General features: G+C 41.9%; 1 protein-coding gene across 1 annotated transcript; it reads left to right on the top strand.

Annotated features, from left to right (window-relative positions):
• The first annotated feature begins 5,706 nt into the window (after nucleotides 1-5,706).
• On the top strand, nucleotides 5,707-22,715 carry LOC137028610 (matrix metalloproteinase-18). Its single transcript, XM_067397622.1, has 11 exons — nucleotides 5,707-5,777; nucleotides 5,941-6,100; nucleotides 14,932-15,167; nucleotides 15,242-15,390; nucleotides 17,383-17,508; nucleotides 17,782-17,943; nucleotides 19,691-19,808; nucleotides 20,545-20,678; nucleotides 20,765-20,924; nucleotides 21,039-21,142; nucleotides 22,587-22,715. Exons 1-11 carry the CDS (start codon nucleotides 5,767-5,769, stop codon nucleotides 22,685-22,687), a joined length of 1,461 nt encoding a protein of 486 aa, XP_067253723.1. The 5' UTR covers nucleotides 5,707-5,766; the 3' UTR covers nucleotides 22,688-22,715.
• Nucleotides 22,716-24,746: the final 2,031 nt, after the last annotated feature.

Here is a 24,746-nt window from a genome sequence, read left to right as displayed (position 1 = left end):
TGCCAATATTGTTAATATTGTTTTACCTTATTTTAAATAGCTAAATATTTTGGGACCCTGAACTAAAGCATTTCTCAATAATAAAAAAAAATAATAGGCAGGTTATATGGTGACATTAGTTTTAACTAGCTATTACTATTATTAAATATAGATATTCTTTAATAATTCATTCAACAAATTTAATGTAGCATAATCGATTAAATACAGTAAAATCTTCCTTTATTCTTAAAGGGTTAGTGAAAAAATGAAAACCCAAAAATGAAAATTCTGTCATTAATTACTCACCCTCATGTCGTTCCACACCCGTAAGACCTTCGTTAATCTTCAGAACACAAATTAAGATATTTTAGTTGAAATCCGATGGCTGCATAGGGAGCAATGACATTTCCTCTCTCAAGATCCATTAATGTACTAAAAACATATTTAAATCAGTTCATGTGAGTACAGTGGTTCAATATTAATATTATATAGCAATGAGAATATTTTTGGAGCGCCAAAAAAACTAAATAACGACTTATTTAGCGATGGCCGATTTTAAAACACTGCTTCAGGAAGATTCGGAGCACAAATGAATCAGTGTGTCGAATCTGCTGTTCGGAGCACCAAAGTCACGTGATTTCAGCCGTTGTCAGTTTGACACGAGATCTGAATCATGATTCGATACACTGATTCATTATGCTCCGATGTGTTTTGAAATTGGCCATCACTAAATAATTCGTTATTTTGTTTTTTTTTTGCCGCACCAAAAATATTCTCGTCGCTTTATAATATTAATATTGAGCCACTGTACTCACATGAACTGATTTAAATATGTTTTTAGTACCTTTATGGATCCTGAGAGAGGAAATGTCATTGCTCCCTATGGAGGCCTCACGGAGCCATCGGATTTCAACTAAAATATCTTAATTTGTGTTCCAAAGATGAACGAAGGTCTTACGGGTGTGGAACAGCATGAGGGTGAGTAATAAATGACAGAATTTTCATTTTTGGGTGAACTAACCTTTTAAGAATAAAGGATTACTTTACTGTATTTAATCGATTATGCTACATTAAATTTGTTGAATGAATTATTAAAGAATATCTATATTTAATAGCAATAGCTAGTTAAAACTACTTAATTCCTTGATTTATTTCCTTAATTTATACGGTTAATTCCTAATTTTGTGAACCTAAACGGATTCGTAAACATTTGCACGTTTCTAAAGTTGTTCATAAGCGATAATGCTGTCACTAATATCCGTTCAGTGTTTATGCAAACATATGAAAATGTAGTGTTAGAATCACACTTTAAATATGAATACCTACAATTAATGAGTTCAGGTTGGAATGATAAAACACCTGGCCATCTAAAAAAAAAAATGTCTGCAGATCATTGATGTAACAGTAGAGGGCGCCACCACAGTGAACTTTATTCCACACATTTCCAAGTGTGGGTATCTGCAGGTTGGAGTAATGGACGTGACCAAAGGTTGGGGTGTGGAGAAAGGTCTTTATCATTGGTTGCGACAGCTGTCTGTCGGGGGGTGTGGGGTAGGGGTTAGTTTCTGTTGTAGGTGTTCACCTTTCGGCAAGCCTCCTTTCAGCAGACCCATTACTCTGACCTGCAGCTATCCCTGTCTCCACACTATTAACATGCACACCTGTCTGTCACTGAGTCATTTCCTGGCCTGGATAATAAGCATGTTTGAACCTGGAGTCTCAGGTAAGCAGGGAATTCTCCATAGACGTCAGAGATTTCACGTGAACGCGCGTCTTCATCTGAGTACAGTGATTCTGACTACCAAAATGGGAAACCCTTTGACATCATCAGGGTTGTTCTTCAGGCATCCTAGGTAAAAAAGGACCCAAAATGTTCCCAAACATGCACTGATAACTGACACGTTACAGCAGTATGACGTTATTAATTTTAAATCATACATTTATTTTTTAATCACATTTTTTTATGCACACACTGTTAAAGTGACCTGAAAAAAAAATCTAAAAGTGGTGAAAACTTCATCAGTGACAAGTTAAAATATATATTTCCCCCTTCGTACATTCAGGTTCTGTTGTTTGTCATTTAGTTATCCACATCAGAACAGATTACTGTAGGTAAATCTGTATTTGACGGCTTTTAATACAGATTTATCATACATGCACACACTGTACACAATACATCTTTATATGTCTCAGTCCCTATACCTGTATTTATTTTAGGAATGAATAATGATCCCTGAGGGGAAAAAAAACATGCTGTAAATAAATTCCCTGACTCCATCCTGAACCAACAGACTGTCACGCCAAAGTTTACTGTATGTGTCACCAACACTATTGTTAAAACTGATTACACAATAGCAGATGTAGAGGTGTTGGTGCTAGCATCTGTAGGCAAATGAAGTGATGACCATCTCATTTATAGACTGTTTTCAATTATTTTGCTGAGATTAGACAATCAGTGAAGTTTGAGGGGGGCGTTTTTGATTTACAGTATTTCCAGAAATCCTGAATCAGTGGAAGCACTTCTGATAAACAGCTGTTGCTCATATGTTTGAGCTAATTTTGAGGGAGAATCAGCAGAATTCTTTATAATACATTATGATGAAATGTCTTATTTTGGAGCTGGGAGTACATGATTAGTAACTAAAGTATTTAATAAGCAAGCACACATGGCGTAGGTGGAACTTTATGGCTTATGAGAGTTACAATTGTTCTACAACATCAAGGCTTGGCTATGACTCTGTCCAAGGGCATTACCAGGTTTTTATGATGTATTAAGATAATTTGGTTAGATACCATGTGAGTCATCTAAATAACCAATTTCCAATTCCAAAATCAGATATACAGGCTAAAGGCAACAGTGTCTAGCCTCACCTGTATTCGTGCCTGTTCACACAGAACACGTTTTTGCTGTTAAAAATGCTAGATGTAGGCCACTGCAACAAACAATATGGCAAGCCAAAAAGGTCAAAAATTACGCTATAGATGTATCACGCTTACATCCAAAATGCCTTATTTGATGGCTTTTAAGATTTTTTTTAGAGCCGAATTTGGACCCTTATGGCTTTCGATAGTCTTGTGGCAAGCCAAACAGTGTAAAAAGCAGCACTTTTCACTTAGACTAAAATGCAGTCAAATACAGTGTTTTGGTTGTCTGGCTATCACCAGACCAAGCTCAATTTAAAATTGAACATTGGTCTGGGGAGTTTGCTATACTTTTCTACTGCACAAGAGGCGTGATCAGCAAGCATTATTCACGCAATTGGATAGTCCTTCAACCAATCAGATCAACGATCCGTGTAACGTACTTTGCAGAGCGATGCGAAAACTCCAGACAGGTTTAGTTTGTATTGGTTTGTAGCATTGATCAGTGGTTTGCAGAAGCAGCAATGACATCGAGCGATTTTTGCAGGTTGTGCAAAAAAAACATGAAAGTGAGTGGTATTTACACCCACTCAAGCAATTTGTTTGCTAAACTAAAGAAGTCATTCAGCATCCACGAGAGGTTAAAAGGAATTGGATTGATGGTCATGCTTGCCGTTGCTTCTCTATCGTCATCGTGTTATACCTGCCAATAGCAAGCAAGGTGGATAAGCCAGTCTGTGATTGGTTCCCGCAAAAGTGTAACAGAAGCAGTAGAAATGAATGTACAGGTTTCCAGACTGAATTGCCGGGTGAAATCAAATCGCCGGCAGATCAGGCTGGGTTTACCCAGTCTAGTGCTTTGGCAATTCATGCACTTTTTTTAACATTGTTCGGAATGAGGACACCATATTTGATGGTGCTAAAACCGTCTTAAATGCCATCAAATACAGCATTTTGGATGTGAACGCAATTCATCTACAGCGTAATTCTGACCCTTTTGTCTTGCCATAAGAAAACAATGGAAACGTAGCACAGTGAAATTCTATGTGAACCTACAAAGTGTGAGACAAGTCAAAATTATTTTATTTCTCTTTTAACAGAATATATATTTAATTTAACCCAAAACATTTCTTTAAAGGGTAACAGATTGGGTGTGAATGTAGCCTGTTAAAAGATAAGTCCACTTTCAAATAAAAGTTTCCTGATAATTTACTCAGCCCCATGTCATCCATGTCCATGTCCTTCTTTCTTCAGTCGAAAAGAAATTAAGGTTTTTGATGAAAACATTCTAGGATTATTCTCCTTATAGTGGACTTCAATGGACTCCAAAGGGTTGAAGGTCAAAATTACAGATCAGTGCTGCTTCAAAAGGCTTTAAACAATACCAGACGATGAATAAGGGTCTTATCTAGTCTTATCTTATCTTTGTTTTTTAGAAAATGACTGATCGTTTTGCTAGATAAGATCCTTATTCCTCATTTGGTATCATTTTCAGCTCTTTGAAGCTGTACTAAAACTGTAATTTTGACTGTTTGCGGCCAATTGAAGTCCACTATAAGGAGAAAAATCCTGGAATGTTTTCATCAAAAACCTTAATTTCTTTTTGACTGAAGAAAGAAGGACATGGACATCATGGATGACATGGGGATGAGTAAATTATCAGGAAAATTTTATTTAAAAGTGGACTAATCCTTTAATCACATACTATTAGTCATATGACAAGGATGTTGAGTGTCTGGAGTCTATGGTCCATATTTAAACCATTGGAGGAATTTAGGAAGTACAGGAAGTAGATGAGGGCTGCGACAGATCTGTAATGCAAGGAGCTGAGTTTATCTATCAGAGAACAATTATTCGAATGTGTGTCTGAGAAGATCGAGGGATATTTATTTTGTGGACTACTTTTATATTTATGTACTATATGTAAACATCTGTTATGAGAAATAGCTTATTCAGGACAGTACGAAATTAAAAATAACATGCATTTTATATGGTCCCTCTTATTTTGATAATATAATTAACATTTGCAGATTCTACAAGGTGTATGTAAACTTATAATTTCAACTGTACCTTACACCTCTGCCCTATTTACAGACATAATATCTGCTTTTATGGCACTGATGGTATTATAAACTATGCTCTCATATCTCATTCTGATCATTTATTTAATGAAACAGATGCGCAAACTTTAGTGAAAAAGCAAAACACCTGTAAGGTTCCTGTGTTGAGAGATTCCTTTGAGATTATCTACTTACCCCCAGCGCATCCAAGATGTAGGTGACTTTGTTTCTTCAGTAGAACACAAATGATGATTTTTAACTCCAACCGTTGCCATCTGTCAGTCAAATAATGCTAGTGGATGGGAACTTCTAATAAATAAAACTTGCATAGACAAGTCCAAATTAAACCCTGCAGCTCGTGATGACACATTGATGTCCTAAGACATGAAACGATCGGTTTGTGCGATAAACCGAACAGTATTTATATGATTTTTTAACTCTAATACACCACTATGTCCAACTGCATTCATCACTCGATTCGTTTGGTCTGATCGCGCTCTGACAACGACAGTGATGTCTCGCACATATACTTCAATGAGAGCGAGACATCACTGCCGCTGTCAGAGCGCGATCAGACCTTACTAACGAGTGCTGAACACAGTTGGACATAGTGGTGTATTAGAGTTAAAAAAATTATATAAATACTGTTCGGTTTATCGCACAAACCGATCGTTTCGTGTCTTAGGACATCAATGTGTCGTCACGAGCTGCAGGGTTTAATTTGGATTTGTCTATGCAACTTTTATTTACTCTTATAGTAGAAGTTCCCATCCACTAGCATTATTCGACTGACAGACGGCAACGGTTGGAGTTAAAAATCATCATTTGTGTTTCTACTGAAGAAACAAAGTCACCTACATCTTGGATGCGCTGGGGGTAAGCAGATAAACATCAAATTTTCATTTTTGGGTGAACTATCCCTTTAAACTTTTGCATAGTTCATATACCATATAATCAGTGTTAGAAACCACAGTGTGCTGCTTGTTTTGACTTGAGCTTGCATTTAATGAAGGTAGTCTGTTTCATGTTTGGATGTCAGGACAGTCATATATAAAACCCTCTCTGGGAGTGCCGAGTACACAGCAGACATGGGGAATCTCTGGCTGGGGCTCTTGACTCTGCTGCAGCTTGTTATTCTGCACGCCTCCCCGCTGCGGCCTGTAGGACTGTCCAGTGATGGCCATCTGGAGTTTGCAGAGGTAATTAGAAAGGAAAAACCACCCATAGATCTTCAAATTATTCAAATCTAGTTTTAAGTAGAAAATCTGGTTGGTGCTTGTCTGTGCAAAACTCACCAGCACAATGCTGGGGTGTTGTGAGTGGTTGCCAGGGCGTTGCTATGTGGATATAAGAGTGTTCCAGGTGTTGCAGGGTCTCTCCAATTTAACTATGGATAAAAGCATCTAAATGACTTGTTAATTTTGGATTACTATTTATTTATTGCATACAAGTCATGCAAAAAAAAAAAGTCTTGCTTTGTAATGCAGGAAGATATGTCACATGATGTTACAAAAGAGTTTTTTTCTGACTTCATGCTTCACCACAGCATCCCTAAACACAAAGGGAAGTTACTATAGTGTGAAATCACTGGGAACTTCCGCTATTTAAGTATATCTACAGCAGCTGTGTGAAAATGCGGAGGTGGTGTTTTGCGTAAACACATTGAGCTATCGATGATGGTGACTTTTTATGAGTGTGTATCACACAAAGAGGATGATTCAAAATACACTGATGTACAGTGCACATGCTAGAATAGGCAGGCTACCAAAGTTTTCTGTGTTTGTCTTAAAATCATTTTCAAGTCTATACATGTAGTTTGGCTGAAGGATATGTTTTCTCAGCATAAAATAAAAGCAGCATCTGTGTATGTGGCATTGTCTCTTGCTGCACAGTGGTGGAATTCTTGAAATGATTACAGTAAACAGCCCTCTTGGCAACAGATTTATTGTGAGTGATATATAATTCAAATAATTTAAAATGCTTTCAACTTTAATTTCTGGAATCCACGAAAGCCAAATCTTAACCAGAACGATGAACCGATAACGTGGATGTGACCTCGGGGTTAAACATCATGACTAGCTTAAATATGTTGTTTTATATATTGCCAGGCAATTGCTAGTGTGTTCTGGGTGGTTGCTACAATCAAAACCCCACATGAGAAAATACCATAGTAAATGTATTACAGTACTTGCAGAACATGTTATGCAGCACAACTGTGTTTTTAACATTGGACTTCAATGATAATAATAATAATAATAATTTAACAATAATAATAATATTAATTTTTTTCTTGAACACAAATTCAGCCTAATGATTTCTGAATGATCATGTGATGCTGAAGACTGGAGTAATGATGCTGAAATTTCAGCTTTGCATCACAGGATTAAATTACATTTTAAAATATATTAAAATGAACAAAACAGTTATTTTAATTCATAATAATGTTTCACAATATTTCTGTTTTTACTGTAGTTTTGATTAAATAAATGCAGCCTTGGTGAGCATAAGAGACTTCTTTCAAAAACATTAAAATTGTAATGTTTCCAAACTTTTGACAGGCATATATAAAACGTCTCGGTTACATAGGTAACCCTCGTTCCCTGAAGGAGGGAACGGAGACGTACGTCGGACAGACCGACGAATAGGAATCTCGCTAGAGAGGCCAATCTACTTCGAGTGTAACTAAACGAGCCAATGCACATTGGCATGCAATCATATGCATCAGCTGCTCGCCTCGCAGCGCGGGTATATAATGAGCAGCAGGTGCGTTGCATCTTCAGGTTTTCGCTGAGGAGCCGAACCCAGCAGGCGGCAGCATCAGCAGGACAACGCCTGTGGCGACGGGACGTACGTCTCCGTTCCCTCCTTCAGGGAACGAGGGTTACCTATGTAACCGAGACGTTCCCATTCAGTCGGTCACGTTCGACGTACGTCGGACAGACCGACGAATAGGAATCCCTACCAAAGCGCCACAGGGGCTGCCCTCTTCCAGCGCTCTGTCGTGAGCCACCTGAACCCCCTTGCCTAAGGACGGTGGGACCAGGCTCACGCAGAGAGGGTCGATCACTGTTGTTCCCAAAACCCACTCAGTGCGACAATTGGATAACGCTGGGAAAGCGTAGCCTTACATGCGATAAGGAACGCTGCGGAAGCCATATCCTTCCCCGAAGGAGTTATATGGATAAGTACATATGGACTAACCTTGTAGGTTGTACAACATATGGAAGAACTGGGGTGACTCCACTCGGTGAGAGATGGGTTCTCCCAGAGGGAAAGACACGGGCTTCGTTTAGGAGCAGCCGTGGAAAAGCCATATGGGATCCCCGTAGGGTCACACAAATGGAACCCAGCCTAAATCCGGTTCTCAAGGATACAACGGAGTATAGGCCTGGCACCAGACGCTCCGCCACGTCGGCTGCCGAAGGGTAACCGGAGGACTCAACAGGGTCTGCCCGTAGGGACTCTCTGGAGAATAGAAAGCGCATGTAGCGCAGCAAGCCGACACTAAGCCGGGGCCTCTCCGTGCCTCTGACCTGAGGCGAGAACACGGGAGGAGACCGGCTCGACACGAAGGCTATAGTATCTAGCGAACGTGTTAGGTGTCGCCCAGCCCGCAGCTCTACAAATGTCTGTTAGCGAGGCGCCACGAGCCAGCGCCCAGGAGGATGCCACACCTCTCGTGGAGTGGGCATGCAACCTGAGCGGGCAGGGCACGCCCTGAGCTTGGTAAGCCAGGGCGATGGCATCCACTATCCAGTGGGCCATCCTCTGCTTGGAGACAGCCTTTCCCTTCTGCTGGCCTCCGTAACAGACGAAGAGCTGGTCTGAGGTCCTAAAGCTTCGAGTTCTGTCTATGTACAGTCGCAAGGCGCGAACTGGACAGAGCAAAGCCAGGGCTGGGTCTGCCTCCTCCGAGGGCAGCGCTTGCAGGCTCACCACCTGATCCCTGAAGGGAGTGGTAGGAACCTTGGGCACATAGCCAGGCCGGGGTCTCAGTACCACGTGGCTGTCACCCGGCCCGAACTCTAGGCACGATTCGTCGACCGAAAATGACTGCAGGTCCCCTACCCTCTTGATGGAGGCCAATGCCACCAGCAGCAAAGTTTTCATAGAGAGAATCTTTAAGTCTGCTGACAGCAAAGGCTCAAAGGGAGCAATCTGGAGTGCTCTGAGCACCAGAGTAAGGTCCCAAGAGGGCATGGAGGGGGACGAGGAGGATTTAACCGTCTCGCCCCCTAAGGAACCTGACGACCAGGTCGTGCTGACCAACAGATTTGCCATCTATGTGGTCGTGGTAAGCGGAGATAGCAGCAGAATGGACTTTGAGGGTGGAGGGGGACAGCCTACGCTCCAACCCTTGCTGCAAGAAGGAAAGCACGACACCGATCGAGCATCTTCGGGGGTCTTCTCGGCGAGAAGAGCACCACTCGACGAACAGGTTCCACTTCGAGGCGTAAGCACGTCTCGTAGACAGTGCACGTGCCGAAGTGATGGTGTTAAGTACCTCGGGGGGTAAGTCACCTAGAACCTCCGCGTCCCGTCCAGGGACCAGACATGGAGTTTCCAGAGGTCTGGACGCGGGTGCCAAAGAGTGCCCCGTCTCTGAGAGAGGAGGTCCTTCCTCAGAGGGATGGGCCAGGGAGGGGCTGTCGCGAGGAGTGAGAGTTCTGGGAACCAGGTCCGGTTGGGCCAGTAAGGCGCAACTAACAAGACCTGCTCCTCGTCCTCCCTGACTTTGCACAGGGTCTGTGCAAGTAGGCTCACTGGGGGAAACGCATATTTGCGCAGGCCCCGGGGCCAGCTGTGAGCCAGTGCGTCTGTCCCGAGTGTTCCCTCGGTCAGAGAGTAAAACAACTGGCAGTGGGAGGTTTCTGGTGAGGCAAACAGGTCTACCTGAGCCTCTCCGAACTCTCTCCAGATCAGCTGAACCACCTGGGGGTGGAGTCGCCACTCTCCGGGCAGCGCAGCTCGTGATAGCTCGTCGGCCACACGGTTGAGCACACCGGGGACATGAATGGCGCGAAGCGACCTCAGATGCTTCCGACTCCACAGGAGGAGATGGCGGGCGAGTTGCGACATGCGACGGGAGCGTAGACCACCTTGGCGGTTGATGTACGCAACGGTCGCAGTGTTGTCCGTACGGACCAGTACATGCTTGTCGCGAAGCAGGCCTTTGAGGCGGCTCAGCGCAAGGCGTACTGCCAGCAACTCGAGGCAATTGATGTGCCAATGCAGATGGGGTCCCGTCCAAACCCCTGAGACTGCATGCCCGTTGTACGTGGCACCCCAGCCGGTGGCAGAAGCATCTGTGAAAACCACAGCATGCCGGGACACCTGTTCTAGGGGCACTCCTGCCCGAAGAAACAAAGGGTCCGACCACGGACTGAAGGTTCGGCGGCACTCCTGAGTGATTGGCACCCGGAACGTGCCGCGTTGCCACGCCCATCTCGGGACTCGGCCGTGAAGCCAGTGCTGAAGCGGTCTCATATGAAGCAGACCGAGCGGTGTTACAGCCGCTGCAGCCGCCATATGCCCCAGGAGCCTCTGAAAGAACTTCAGTGGGACCGCTGTCCTGCCATTGAACGTATTCAGGCAGTTCAACACCGACCGAGCACGTTCCTCTGTGAGGCGTGCTATCTGTTCGACCGAATCCAACTCCATACCGAGAAAAGAGATCCTCTGCACTGGGGCGAGTTTGCTCTTTTCCCAGTTGACCCGAAGCCCCAACTGGCTGAGGTGACTGAGCACCAAATCCCTGTGTTCGCACAACTGATCCCGAGACTGTGCTAGGATAAGCCAGTCGTCTAGATAGTTGAGAATGCGAACACCCTGTTCTCTCATGGGAACAAGGGCTCCCTCCACGACTTTCGTGAAGACGCGGGGAGACAGGGCCCGCCCGAAGGGTAGGACTCTGTACTGATATGCTCGACCTTCGAACGCGAATCTCAGGAATGGCCTGTGTCGCGGAAGAATCGAAACATGGAAGTACGCGTCCTTCAGGTCGATCGCTGCAAACCAATCTCGGGGACGGATGCACTCGAAAATGCGTTTCTGCGTGAGCATTTTGAACGGTAGCTTGTGAAGGCTCCGATTCAAAACTCGCAGGTCCAAGATCGGTCGTAACCCGCCGCTTTTCTTGGGTACAATGAAGTAGGGGCTGTAGAACCCCGACCTCAAATCGGCTGGAGGGACCGGCTCTATCGCGTCCTTCGCCAGTAGGACTGCGATCTCCGCACGCAGAACAGGGGCATCGGCATCTTTCACTGTAGTGAAGAGGATGCCCCTGAACTTGGGGGGCGCCGGGCGAACTGAATCGCATAGCCGAGCCTGATGGTCCGAAGGAGCCAGCGAGACGGACTGGGGAGCTCTAGCCAGGCTCTCAGAGACCGCGCAAGCGGCACCAAGGGGACCACCGGCGTACCCGCCGCGGGGCAGCGAGGTGGAACGCAGGGACGCGGCCCGGGAGGCTCTCTGTGTGAGGCGGCCCGAAGCGGGGTCACAGTGTGCTGTGCAACACTTACCTGCTTCCACGGGTGGACAGAGGGAGCAGTCGAGGTTTTGCCTACCTGCTGCTCGCTGCTGTCCGCTGGCGACAGAAGAGGTGGATGAGAGTGGTGAGGTTCTAGCCCTCCCACTGCTCTCCGAGCCCTCTTCGGACCCGGAGATAGAGGAAACTGCTCTTTTATTGAAAATTTGGGTACCGCTGGCCGTTGAGCCAGCGGCGGAACAAAAAGGGGAAACAAAAGATTCTCCACCCGGCCCTCCTCCGGGGGAAGGAGCGGTGCGGTCACCACCTCCTGAAGAGCAGTCCCGTCCATCTCCGGGTCGCCCGTCCTAGGGCCGCTTGGACTTGGCCTTGCCACCCTTCTTCTTAGGGGGTGGCTGGACGGGCTGGGCACCCCGCCCGCGACCGGCTCCACGACGCCGCTTGGATGGAGGCTGCTGCTGCTGGGGCGTCGGAGCGGGGGCGGCTGCAGGGGGGCGCCCTCGGCGACGGGCAGTCTGAGGTGCCGCCGGCGGTGGAGGTGCAGCAGCTGACCGCCTCGGCAGGATGTGACTGATCGCCTCTGACTGCTTTTGTACAGCCGAGAACTGTTGGGCAAAGTTCTCGACCGCGTCGCCGAAGAGGCCGGTCTGGGACACGGGGGAATTAAGAAACCTGACTTTGTCGGTATCCCTCATGTCCGCAAGACACAGCCAGAGATGGCGTTCCTGGACCACCATAGTGGACATCGCACGACCCACTGACCGCGCCGTAACCTTCGTCGCTCGAAGCGCGAGGTCCGTCGCGGCACGAAGTTCCTGGAGAACTTGTGGATCATGACCACCCTCGTGCAGGTCCCTCAGTGCCTTGGCCTGATGGACCTGCAACAACGCCATAGCGTGTAAGGCAGAGGCAGCTTCCCCACAGGCCTGATAAGCCTTGCCGGTAAGATCCGACGAGTACTTACAGGCCCGGGAAGGGAGAGACGGCTCCCCCGCCAGGTGGAGTTAGGGCACAGTTGCATAGCAACGGCCCGTTCCACAGGGGGTATGCGCGTGTAACCCTTCGCTGCCCCGCCATCAAGGGTGGTGAGGGAGGAGGACCCACCGACACGGTTTCGGGCAGTAAAAGGTGCCGTCCACGTGCCCGTGAGCTCTTCATGCACCTCCGGGAAGAAGGGTACTGGGGTGGGGGGCTGAGAACCAGCCCTGGCCACCCCGAGATACCAGTCATCCAACCTCGAGGGTTCGGGACACGGTGGAGGATTCCACACGAGCCCGACCCTGTTGGCGGCCCGGGAAAGCATAGCCATCATTTCCGGGTCCGTGTCGGGCACAGTTGTCACCCCCGAAGGAGGCAACTGCGCCGACTCATCCTCCCCAGAAGTATCAGGCTCACCCTCCGATGCAGCGATCGACATCCGGTCGTCTGGGGGAGCTCCGAAGGAAACGGATGGTACACACCTCTGGGGTGGTCCACCACGTTCCGAGGGCAGCTCTACTGGCTGCGGAGCGCACGAGGGGGGAGGGTTCCTAGGGGGTTGGTTCCCCGAAGGAAGCGCGCTCACCGTTATCCTCAAGTCACCAGCCCCGCCGCTCGCAGCAACCCTCTGAGGAGGACTGGAGCGAGGCGTCGGGACCGGGACTCCACCCCTTTGCAGAAAGTGGAGTCTCGACCGCAACTCCGCGATGGTCATCTTCCCACAATGGGTACATGACTCATCCACAAACGCTGCCTCAGCGTGCCTTAAGCCCAAGCACGCGATACAGCGCTGGTGACCATCCCGAGGCGCCAGGTAACGACCGCATCCAGAAACACACAAGTAGAACGACATCTTTAAAAAGACGCGAACTACTCGTGTTAGCTCTTTCAAGGACTGACTCTTTTAGGTGCTGAAGCACGCAGGGGAATAGCCGCTGCAGCACAGACAGGGAATGTGCAGCCTGTCGTGTGCACTCTCCTTGAAGGCGCTCCTCTTACCAGCTGTAACAACAGCTTTTTAGCGCTCTAGGCGCACCGTTTCACCAGCCGTGAGAACGGCCTTCACGCTGATTACAGCTTTGCTCAATCAAATTAAAGGCAAAAACAAAAACAAAAGGAGAATCGGCCCCGCTGCTGCGCTGTCCGCCTGCACCTCGCAACAAAGAGACGTCTTGAAGAGAGACTCGTTCACCACACTCGCTTTCAGTAGCTGTCTTCATAGAAGGTTTGGCTCCGAAGCGAAAAGCTGAAGATGCAACGCACCTGCTGCTCATTATATACCCGCGCTGCGAGGCGAGCAGCTGATGCATATGATTGCATGCCAATGTGCATTGGCTCGTTTAGTTACACTCGAAGTAGATTGGCCTCTCTAGCGAGATTCCTATTCGTCGGTCTGTCCGACGTACGTCGAACGTGACCGACTGAATGGGAACTAAAGTATAAGCTACTAGAGTTTAGCAATTCACTATAGTTAATACAGTATATACTATGTTATACATTGTATGCTAGTATGGGTCGTTGATGAATAAGGTTTTTAAAAGTGTAAAAAAAACAATGGAGATGTAATTAATTTTGAAGTTTTATTAAGTGCTAACTATGAGATTATCTGTTTTTTATAATCAATTAACACTGCTTTTGTCATTTTTTACAAGATGGACAAAATTTGTCACATTTGGTTTAACCATAAATTCGGTTTTACTGAATGACACTTTTGGTTATGTCGAATGACAATATTTTCAAACAATGCTAACAGATTGATATCTAGTTACCTAGTTAGTTACCTTGCCAGCTAGCTAACAAAAGGACAATCAAACATTTTATATTTAGTACAAGTTTTTAAAATATTACAACATGTTTTATAGCAGTTGTACCGAATGACCTGATGTTTTGGGATATGAGTTTGAGCAAGTAAAAACATTAATTTTTCAAATAGTTAAAGGATTAGTCCACTTTGAAATAAACTTTTCCTGATAATTTACTCACCCCCATGTCATCTAAGATGTCCATGTCTTTCTTTCTTCAGTCGAAAAGAAATTAAGGTTTTTAATGAAAACATTCCAGGATTATTCTCCTTATAGTGGACTTCAATGGCCTCCAGACGGTTGAAGGTCAAAATTACAGTTTCAGTGCAGCTTCAAAGGGCTTTAAACGATACCAGACGAGGAATTAGGGTCTTATCTAGCGAAACGATCAGTCATTTTAAAAAAAAATGATCGCCTTGCACGTGCTTCCGCCTTTCCGTATTCTTCAAAAAGCTTACACTGTATGTCCTACACCTTCCCTATTCTACATACAGAAAAAAACGAAACTGGCGCCGCGTTTGTTCCATAAGTTGAATAGGGAAGGCGTAGGACATGTCACGGCACGTCAAGTCATGGCACCTTGCATGTATATGCATGTATCGAATCAAAAGGAAATGAAATGAATTGGTGAATGGAAGCAAGTGAGAATGATTTGTTGACTTAAATGATTAATTTGTACACTTGGAAGTTGGAATTTGTTGTCTTGGAGTTTATGCAATGGCCACAGAATGTCTTATTATTTAAATGGATTTGGATGAAACAGGTTTACTTGGGAAAATTCTACAACTATAAACCTGTAACTGGCCGACGGAGGCGTGCAGCAGAACCTGACCCGTTCCAGGCCAAACTGAGGGAGATGCAACACTTCTTTGGCTTGGAAGAGACTGGAGCCGTGGATCCGCAGACCATAGCAGCCATGAGAAGAGCTCGCTGTGGTCTATCTGACGTTGAGAAGTTCAGAAAGACGATGCGATGGACAAACAGAACCCTAACATACAGGTGAGGTTCAGTAATACTCTCGCCAGCAAAATCTACAGCATGATGATAGCTAATTTTTTCATTTCTGTGCTCAGAATCTCCAGATACAGCTCAAAAATGACATCTGCCCAGGTCAGGACAGCATTCAGACAGGCATGGAAACTTTGGGCTCAAGCAGTGCCCTTGAAATTCCGCCAGAAGAAAAGGAGTGATGCTGACATCATCATTTCCTTTAATAACAAAGGTGGGGAAGAAAGGCTGACCTTTGAGTTATGGAGCTGAGTAATAGTCATATGTGTGTGTATGTGTGCGTTTACGTGTGTGTGCTATTCCCTATGTTATGGGGACCCAATTTCCCCACAAGGATAGTAATACTAGTATTTCTTTTTTCTTTTTTTTTTTGGTCCCCATGAAGAAAACAGCTTATCGTAGGGTTTAGGGTTAGCGAATATACAATTTTATATAGTATAAAAATCATTATGTCTATGGAAAGTCCACGTAAAGTGTGTGTGTGTGTTTTGGAAGCCTAATTTTTAATAAAGCAGCTACCAAAGTTAATAGTACTACTGTAAAATCACAATGAATCATTATGGGATCTCCTTCAAAAGTGTATAAAGCTTTCAGAATATTTGTGTCATTTAGTCACAATGGACTGATACCATAATTATTCAGTAAAAAATGGCACTAGTTTATAGGAGTTATACTCTGGCTACAAAATGTACGTGAACACTGAAGTTAGGCTACATGTAAAAATGTCTAACGAAAATAATAAAGTACATAATTGCTTTTATAAAAGGGTTACCACACAATGCAAATATTAAAGGCAAAAATATGTATTGATGCAACTTTCATGAATTAAATCATAGACTATAAAAAAAAAAAAAAAAGGACGACGCACCTTCACTCTCTTCCACTGTAGTAACTGAAGCCGCCAGTGTGTCAATATGGCTCTGACATCTTGAGTTTCGAGTCTGCGCAGTAGTGAGCACGTAGTGGAGCCGTGATATCAAGGTCCCGCCCAAACTCAGAACAACTCATTATGTCGTTGAAAAATAAACAGTTATGGAAATGTAGAAATTAAAGTTAAAGCTCCAGTCACCACGGGTAAGTCCAGAAAAAAGTCCATTGGCGCCTCAGTGACTACTTAACTCAGAGAAGCCGTCAGCCTCAGCTGTCAATCATGACGTCTCACCCCCGTTTTTATAGCATCAAATAACTACTAACTAAAACCTTATTTAAAGAACAAACACTTGAGCTAACACCAGCGTGATAAAAACTGCCTAATATGACAAAATGGAAAAAAAAAATGTTTAGTTTGTCTCAGTTCCACTGGAATACATAGAGAGGGCGGGGTTTATGACCTATACTGCTTCCATACACATGGGGGCGATCGAGACGCTTCGGCTTCACTTTTCAGGAGTCATGTGGCATGTTTGAATTAAACTTTCACCAAAAGCCTTTCTTCCACCTGAAAAAAATAGTCCCTGCCCGTGAAAAGCAACAAAAGTTACATTATTACGCCATTAGATGGCGGCAAAGACTGTCTTTATGAGTGTCAGTCAGTAGCGTTTACATTGAAAAGACTGAACTGTTGTGAACACGGAACAAGACAAATAACAAATGCTTTGACTAGCACTGTCAGTCACGGGAAAACCCTTTAACTGTTATCTGTTATGTGCATCCGATATTTAAACAGATTTTTTATTATGAACATAGGACTGACCTGAAGGAAAGTATTAAATCTGAATGCAGGTAATAAACTCGCTCACTTGATCTCTTTCTCACAATACTCTTCTACATAATACAGTACATTTCAATGAACATTATCAACTGAGAACATACAGTTTACGCTGCTAAGAGTGTCATAGCCATGTATTATCATGAATAAAACACAGTTATTGACCAATCAGAATCAAGGACAGGAACTAACCATTTTATAATAATATAAATTATTTTCAAGCAAAACCAAATACATTGTTTATATGTATATCTTTAAAATATATAAAAAAATATTGCATATAATTATATATAATATTTTATATAAAATTTATATATATTTTATGACATTTTAATATTCTTTTAAATGTCATATTAAGTGGTGACTTTTTAAAGAATATTAGTAGAAACTTTTCAAGCAATATATATATATATATATATATATATATATATATATATATATATATATATATATATATATATATATGGGATCTACACTAATGTGTGGCACTTATGGTAGATCATGAAGATGGGTCACCGTTTGATGGTGAGGGAGGCATCCTGGCGCATGCCTTCTTCCCTGGGCCTGGCATTGGAGGTGATGTGCACTTCGATGATGAGGAGACCTGGACAACAAATGCCACTGGTAAATGGGAAGAAGACAGTTGCAACATCTTTCGTTCACTTATAGTAGTGAAGATGTAATGCCCTTTCACATGACTAATGTTAATATTACATGTGCGATAAAACCCTGACACATTCATGTGATTGTATTTACTCAGTAAATTACAGTTGTGAGCTATACCTTCAAGAGTCTACAATTGAAGGGTTTCTGCTCTGTTAATGTATACTAAAAATGTTTTCTGTGCTGACGTGACATAACACATGACGGGTGATGACACCTGTGCATCTCCTAAAGGCCGAAACCTCCTCGCTGTGGCGTTGCATGAGTTCGGACACGCTCTCGGCCTTCCACATTCATCAGATCCTGGAGCCATCATGTTCCCAGCCTATAATTTTGGATTGCACTCTGTTTTGCAGCTGTCTTTCCAGGACGTCAATGATATACAGGACATGTATGGTATTGTATGTCTGTGAATATTGTGTCACACTTGAGATATTGAGAAAGAAATGTAAGAACATGCGCAACTCTTATTTTCAGTGTCTGGAACTGATTATGTTTAAGGGTTATTTCACCCAAAAATGCTAATTCTGTCATTAATTACTCACCCTCATGTCATTCCACACCCGTAAGAACTTCGTTCATCTTTGTAACACAAATTAAGATATTTTTGATGAAATCCAAGAGGTTTCTGATTCCCCATAGAAAGCAACGTAAGTACCACATTCAAGGTCCATAAAGGTAGTAAAGACATAGTTAAAATAGTCCATGTGACTACAGTGGTTCAACCTTAATGTTATGAAGTGACGAGAATACTTTTTGTGCGCAAAAACAAAACAAAAATAATGACTTTATTCAACAATTCCTTCTGTCATTCTCCTATGCTGTTTATGTTGTTGATACAATGCAGTGGATTATACGTAATTGGGCAACGCTGTACACTTTAGCAGCACATGCGTGTAATGCTGACGCTGGAGCCGGCCAATAATGAGTCGGCGTTCTGACATAGAATCCGGAAGCGCTCCACTGTGTCTACAACATAAACAGCATAGGAGAATGACAGGGAAGAGAAGAAATTGTTGAATAAAGTCGTTATTTTTGTGTGGAACAAGTGTGGAACAACATTAGGGTGAGTAATTAATGACATAAATTTAATTTTTGGGTGAAGCAGTGTAGTTAGATTAGAGACAGCTGTTTTGAAAATGTACATATATAAACTACAAAAAATAGCTAACGTTATCTACATTAAAGTTACTTAAGGGTTCAAAAAGTTTTAGCTATTCATAAAATATATAATTACTTTGAATGAATGCTAAAGTCAAATCAAAATATTTGAGACATAAACGGCGGTTGAGGGTCATTTGGTCATCGTTCAGTTTACCATGATGAATAAGCCGAGGGTTACACCAATGCACGTGTGATGCGATGCGACACAACAAATTCCTGACAGTAAGTAAACGGATTCCCTGTTCTATTTCTGACGTAGTCCAAGTGCTTTCCAATGGTCGTCTTGTCAGGTTCAGTGTAGACAGCTTTTAGCAGTTGCGGCGCGACAGGCTTAGAGATGCCATTTTAAATGTGGAAATTTTAAATCAAAGACTATAGAATAACACAAGACGCATCACTCGTATTGTTTTGAATGGGATAAAGTACAACGCACAAGTCCCGCCTTCTAATTAAGATAGTATGCTGGAATAAGTCCTGCCTTCTAATTAAGAGCCAATCGCCAACTGTAAAAGTCATTGCATCACTGCAGTGGCCATTAGAAGCTCCGGTTCCTATAGAAACAGTCAGACGCGCGCCTCTGAAATGAGGCACAAGAGACACGCATTTAGGTCTGCGCATGCACATTAGTTTGATCCAGTATGAAAAATACAGGTTTTTTTGGTCATGATTTGAGCGTTTAGAAAAAAAAATTATGAGACAGTTATGAACAGTTACAAATATGAAATTTAATCAAAAGCTTGGCAAACAGTTTTGGAGAATTTGATGTTTCCCCATTCAAAGAGATAGGAGCTGCACTTGCATACCCGAGAGGAGTTTCAAAGATGGCCGCCGAGTGAAATGACTTGTCTTAAAGATGCGCAAGATGCTGCAAAAGACGCCAGCGCAACGGTCAAGCGTGTTTACATTGAAATACAATGGAAAAGTAGCGCAGTGGAATGGAGAAACGTGTTCTGTGTTTACCTTTTCTTTTCTGCCAAAGGTAAGAGGGCAATAAGTCTGGACAGACTTCCTCCGAAAACACCAGATAAATGTGATCCTACGCTGTCATTCGACGCGGTGACAGGCATGCAACAGGAGCTAGTTTTCTTTAAAAACAGGTAACTTAGTGTGGCTCCACATTTATTTTAGAACTCACTAATCTAATGTTAGTTTTACTACATTGTCTAACTTGACTAAGGGTGCTTTCACACTTGGTTCGATTGCCTGGACCGAACCCGAGTTCGATTGCTCCCCCCTCCCCCTGCGCCCACTGGACTGTGTTCACATTATATTATTTGGGTCCGACCCGCGGTTCGTTTGCGTCATCAAACCAGCAGCTGTTTACTCCGTTGCTTAGTAACGATGGCACAGGAGAAGGCGGCAAAATGCATAACGTTGCTCTCCTCACTTTTATATTTTTGTTTTTGAACAGTTGGTTTTGTTCATAACGGCTCTTGCGTCCATCTGCCGCGAATGTAGAATGTTGAAGGCGAGCAAAAATGAGAAAAGCTACGCTACAGTTCTCTGTTTGCAGCACGTGACTCACGCTCATCGGGAAAGTGAGTGAAACACACACAAACTCACATTTTTATCAAATAATACGGCATTAATAGCGGTTCACTTCCGCAATTTGGTACGTTTGCATTCATATCACAAGCGAACCATACCGGAGTTCACTTGAACCGCACCCCAGACCACCCTTTTTAAGCGGACTCGGGTACGATTCGTGGGTGCGCACCCGAGTTCAGAAGACCGTGTTCACATCATCCAAACGTACCGAACTCTGACGTCAATCAAACCCGGGTGCGCACCAAAAGTGCTAATGTGAAAGCACCCTTAATATGCTTGTTGCAGGTTTATTTGGCGGGTACATCCCAGCTTTGAGCACATAGGAATCACACTAATAACAAGTATGTGGCCTGAGATTCCATCTGACATAGATGCTGCCTATGAGAACACAAACCAAAACAGCATGCTATTTTTCAAAGGTGAGGCTTTCATAGCTCAACATCATAAAGAACTGTTTCATCAAAAACATTAGTAATAGTTCCATTCCATATTGTGTCTCACACAGGCTCTCAATACTGGGAAGTGAGCTCTCTCAAAGTAAAGCATGGCTATCCAAGAAACATCTCAGAATTTGCATTCCCATCCACTGTTAGGAGCATCGATGCAGCCTTGTATTTCCGAGAAACACATCTCACTGATTTCTTCATTGGAGGAGAATGCTGGAGGTACAATAAATGCAGTGAAATTCTCTCTAACAGCTATTGATAATTAACACTGGCTTTTGACAAGCACTTAAATCTCTATTTGAAGGATGTGTTTGTGTTTTCTGCTTTGGGAAGGTTTAATGAAGATGCAGGACAGATGATGGAAGGTTTTCCCAAACCTATCGCTCATGAATGGCCAGGAATTGACTCACCCGTGGATGCTGCAGTGGCCCATAATGGTTGGTATCACCTGTGGAACCAATCCCACACAAGCTCACTTTGACAAATTTAGGGTACGTTTACATGAAAACGATGTACTTGACAAGGAAAAGTTTTCCTTTGTGTTTTTCGTGTTCAGGCGACAATGTTGTCAAAACGATCCCCGTTCACACGGATCCGTAAAAACGACTAAAAACACTGTATTATGCTGCCAGGCCAGTAGATGGCGATGTCACTTTGTAAATAAACACTACGTGCCTGTATACTGAACACGTAATATGGCGTCACAGTTTTCACAAATTCACATTTTTTTACATGGAGGCAATAACGTTATATTCAAAAATGTGCAATTTGAAATCTGTTTTCAAAAGCTGCATTTTCAGTCCCTCAAAACGCCATTATCATGTAAATGAATGCCCAAAATGCATAAAAAGTTTTCCATTTTAAGTGGAAAACTGGGATGTCTAAACAGCCCCCAGGTTTTTGAAATTGCTAATTGAGGGAGCGCTTACACAACACCATTTTCAAATAAAAATGTTAAGCTTTTTTTATCTATTTTGGCATTTTTACATGACAGAAGTGTTTTGGGGGCCTGAAAACGCAAAAAGTGTATGTTTTTGAAAATGTTATCATTATCGTCTCTGTGTAAACTACAAAAGTGCGAATTTGTGAAAATGTCATGCGAATGTGTATTACGTGTCCAGTCTATCGCCAACTACTGGCCTGGCAGCATAAAACAGCGTTTTGAGTCGTTTTCGTGGATCTGTGTGATTTTGACTTGATTTTGATGATTATGTTGTCTGTATGAAAAAAACTTTTCTGTTTTTAGTACATTGTTGTATAAAGTTTCCACAACAGAATCAAAAAAATAAAAAACTTTTTTTTTTTTTTCTAAAAATTGCAAGTTTATATCTCACAATTCAGGCTTAATAATGCACAATTGTGAATGTATATATAAACTTGATATAATCAAAAATCCTCAAATCTGCAAATAATAAGTTGGTCTGGATATTGACTTTTTTATTCTTTATAAAATAAAATGTATCTATAAGTATTTTTAAATATTTTACAAATTTGCAAAATTATACAAAAGAAATTACTCAGAAATACTTCACCTGATTTTTGCAATATGCAGTAAATTGATTTTTTTTTTAAACAACATGTTTGATACTGAAGTGTAAGAGAAATAAAGAAATGTGATAATAATGAAAAAAAAGTCATATATCTTTATTGTTTTGTTATTCATATAGTCAATATTCAAAATACACCATAAGAGTAAAACTTAACTTTCTATTAAGACAAATTACTATTGATATATAGTGCTTTTTTCCAAAGAAAAACAATGAGAATTTTAAAAAATAGATGCAAAATCAATTTAGCATCTCACTATATTAACCTGCAATATTAAGCCAAACCGAGGCCATATTTTCAGACCTTTGAATAATTTCATTTATTGTTGTCTAGGACGTGTATATTTCTTCGTAGGACCTCAGCAACTGGAATTTGACCTCAAAATCAGACAAGTAACTACGAGAATGGCTGCAAACACATGGCTTCAGTGCTGAGAAATAACAGGCGGTTGATCAACAGCACCACACCATCTATGGTGATGGGAACCAAATTGTGAATTATTTTGTTGCGTCCGCTGTGTCTGTCTTGAGGATTTCCTGTTGCATAACTCCAATTTATTCAAATTTCTCATTAAATGCTTTTGAAATAAATTGCCTCAGCGGCGTATGAACAACACACTGGTTTGAGTGATGATGAAAGCCTGTATGTATACACATTTGGTTTAATGTGTCTTTTTGTGTGTGTGTCTGAATCCCACAGTGTTGTATTTGTTTAATTAGTGCATGCCATATGTTGCTCTATAATTTGCAAATGAGTACGTACTTCTAATGCTTTTAAGTAGAGTCCATTAGAACCAAAAACATTCTAAACAGCCTGATGTAGTTTTGTACATTGCTAATGTACTAAAATTAAACTAAAATAATGAACTTGATGATTAAAACTACATCAGGCTGTTCAGAATGTTTTTGGTTCTAATGGACCGTTTATTTTTAAGTGTGTGCTTAAAAAAAATGCATAGTGATATTTCACTGTAATGAACTGAAGAAGCTTCTCCGATCACCAATATTAATCTTTATATAAAATAAATAAAATATACACACAAGACATTTAGTGTTGCCTTAATAGGCAAAGACAAATAGATTCAAACCAGTCTATTCTGGCCCTGTTCACACAAATGAGTAACACAGAGCTGTCACAACTCATCTGCTCATGTCACGCATCTCATTACAACACTAAAGGACGAAGAGGATGTTTTGAAGGGATTGGGCTTCCCCTACTCAAGGTGATGCATGAGAAAAAGTTTTTGGATTTTTGCAACAAACACACCTAAAAAAATGATGGACCAAGTGTTGATGTACAGTAAAAAAGTCAGAATCAATGTTGTATATAAATTTTACATGTCACTTAACTGAAATCTCTTTTTTTATTTGACTTTGAAACATTTGATTGATCCTAAATAAAGAAAAAGAGACAAATATGGCAATCATAGTTTCTAAATTTTACTGTTTAGTTTATAGAAAACATGAATACATTGATCTTATGAAGAGACATTCATAGTTTTCTCTGTGCTTATTATGGTCTTATCACAAATACCACAGTTCTTGCAGTTGCAGTTACTATGCAAGAGTTATGTGTGTTTTTGTAAGACTCCTTGCGACCAATGTTACACAATCTTGAGAAAGATAGAAGATAGAATTTTCTCTGAGGATTTTATAAAATTTTTAATTCTTGGAATGATTGAACACTTTTTATACATTTTGCAATACACTTTTGGGGCTGGATTGTTAAAAAAACTTTTAATAAACAATACATTCAAAAATTCGGTATAAATTCTAAATATAATTTTTATCTATATTTTTTTCTAACGTTATATATTAGATTAATGCGTCTATAGAGTATGACATAAAATAAAACCATTTAAACATAAATCTCAAATAAAACTCCACAATGATTGTTAATTTCATTAATAATAGTGTTGATGGAAAAAAATATATTTATTTAGCATTTTTGTATTCTCATATATCTTTAAAATAAGAAAATGCGAATATTATTATTATCTGCTCACATATATAGTATTATTAACAGCAATAATATTTTAGGGTTGGTCAAGAGTTGTCTACTCCTACAATGTAAAAAAAAAAAAAAAAGTTTTTGATTCAACTAGCTGGTTGCCTTAAAATTTTGAGTTCATTGAAATTAAAAATGTGAGTTAATACTACAAAGGAGATTGGTTTAATAAATAGAAACTCAAAATATTGTTAACCAAAACACATTAATTATCTAAGTTAATTTGACAGCAAATCATGAAAATATTTTTTTACAGTGTAGTGTAGATATTTTTGATATAAATTATTTTTAAATGTAAATGACACAAGGAGATTTAATAATAGGCATTGAAATATTTCCTTTATACATGATTTCACTATTAAGTAGAAACTATTGCTAAAACGTCTGTGTTTGGAGGTATGTCATTCCCTGATTGCCTTTTCTGTGGCGGAAGGTGCGATATGTGACTCAATCTCGTGTTGCACAACCAGTCCCTTTGTGGAGTAT

Source organism: Chanodichthys erythropterus, chromosome 10 (assembly GCF_024489055.1).
Source record: "Chanodichthys erythropterus isolate Z2021 chromosome 10, ASM2448905v1, whole genome shotgun sequence".
NCBI lineage: Eukaryota > Metazoa > Chordata > Actinopteri > Cypriniformes > Xenocyprididae > Chanodichthys > Chanodichthys erythropterus.
This window is presented reverse-complemented; position numbering and strand designations above follow the sequence as displayed.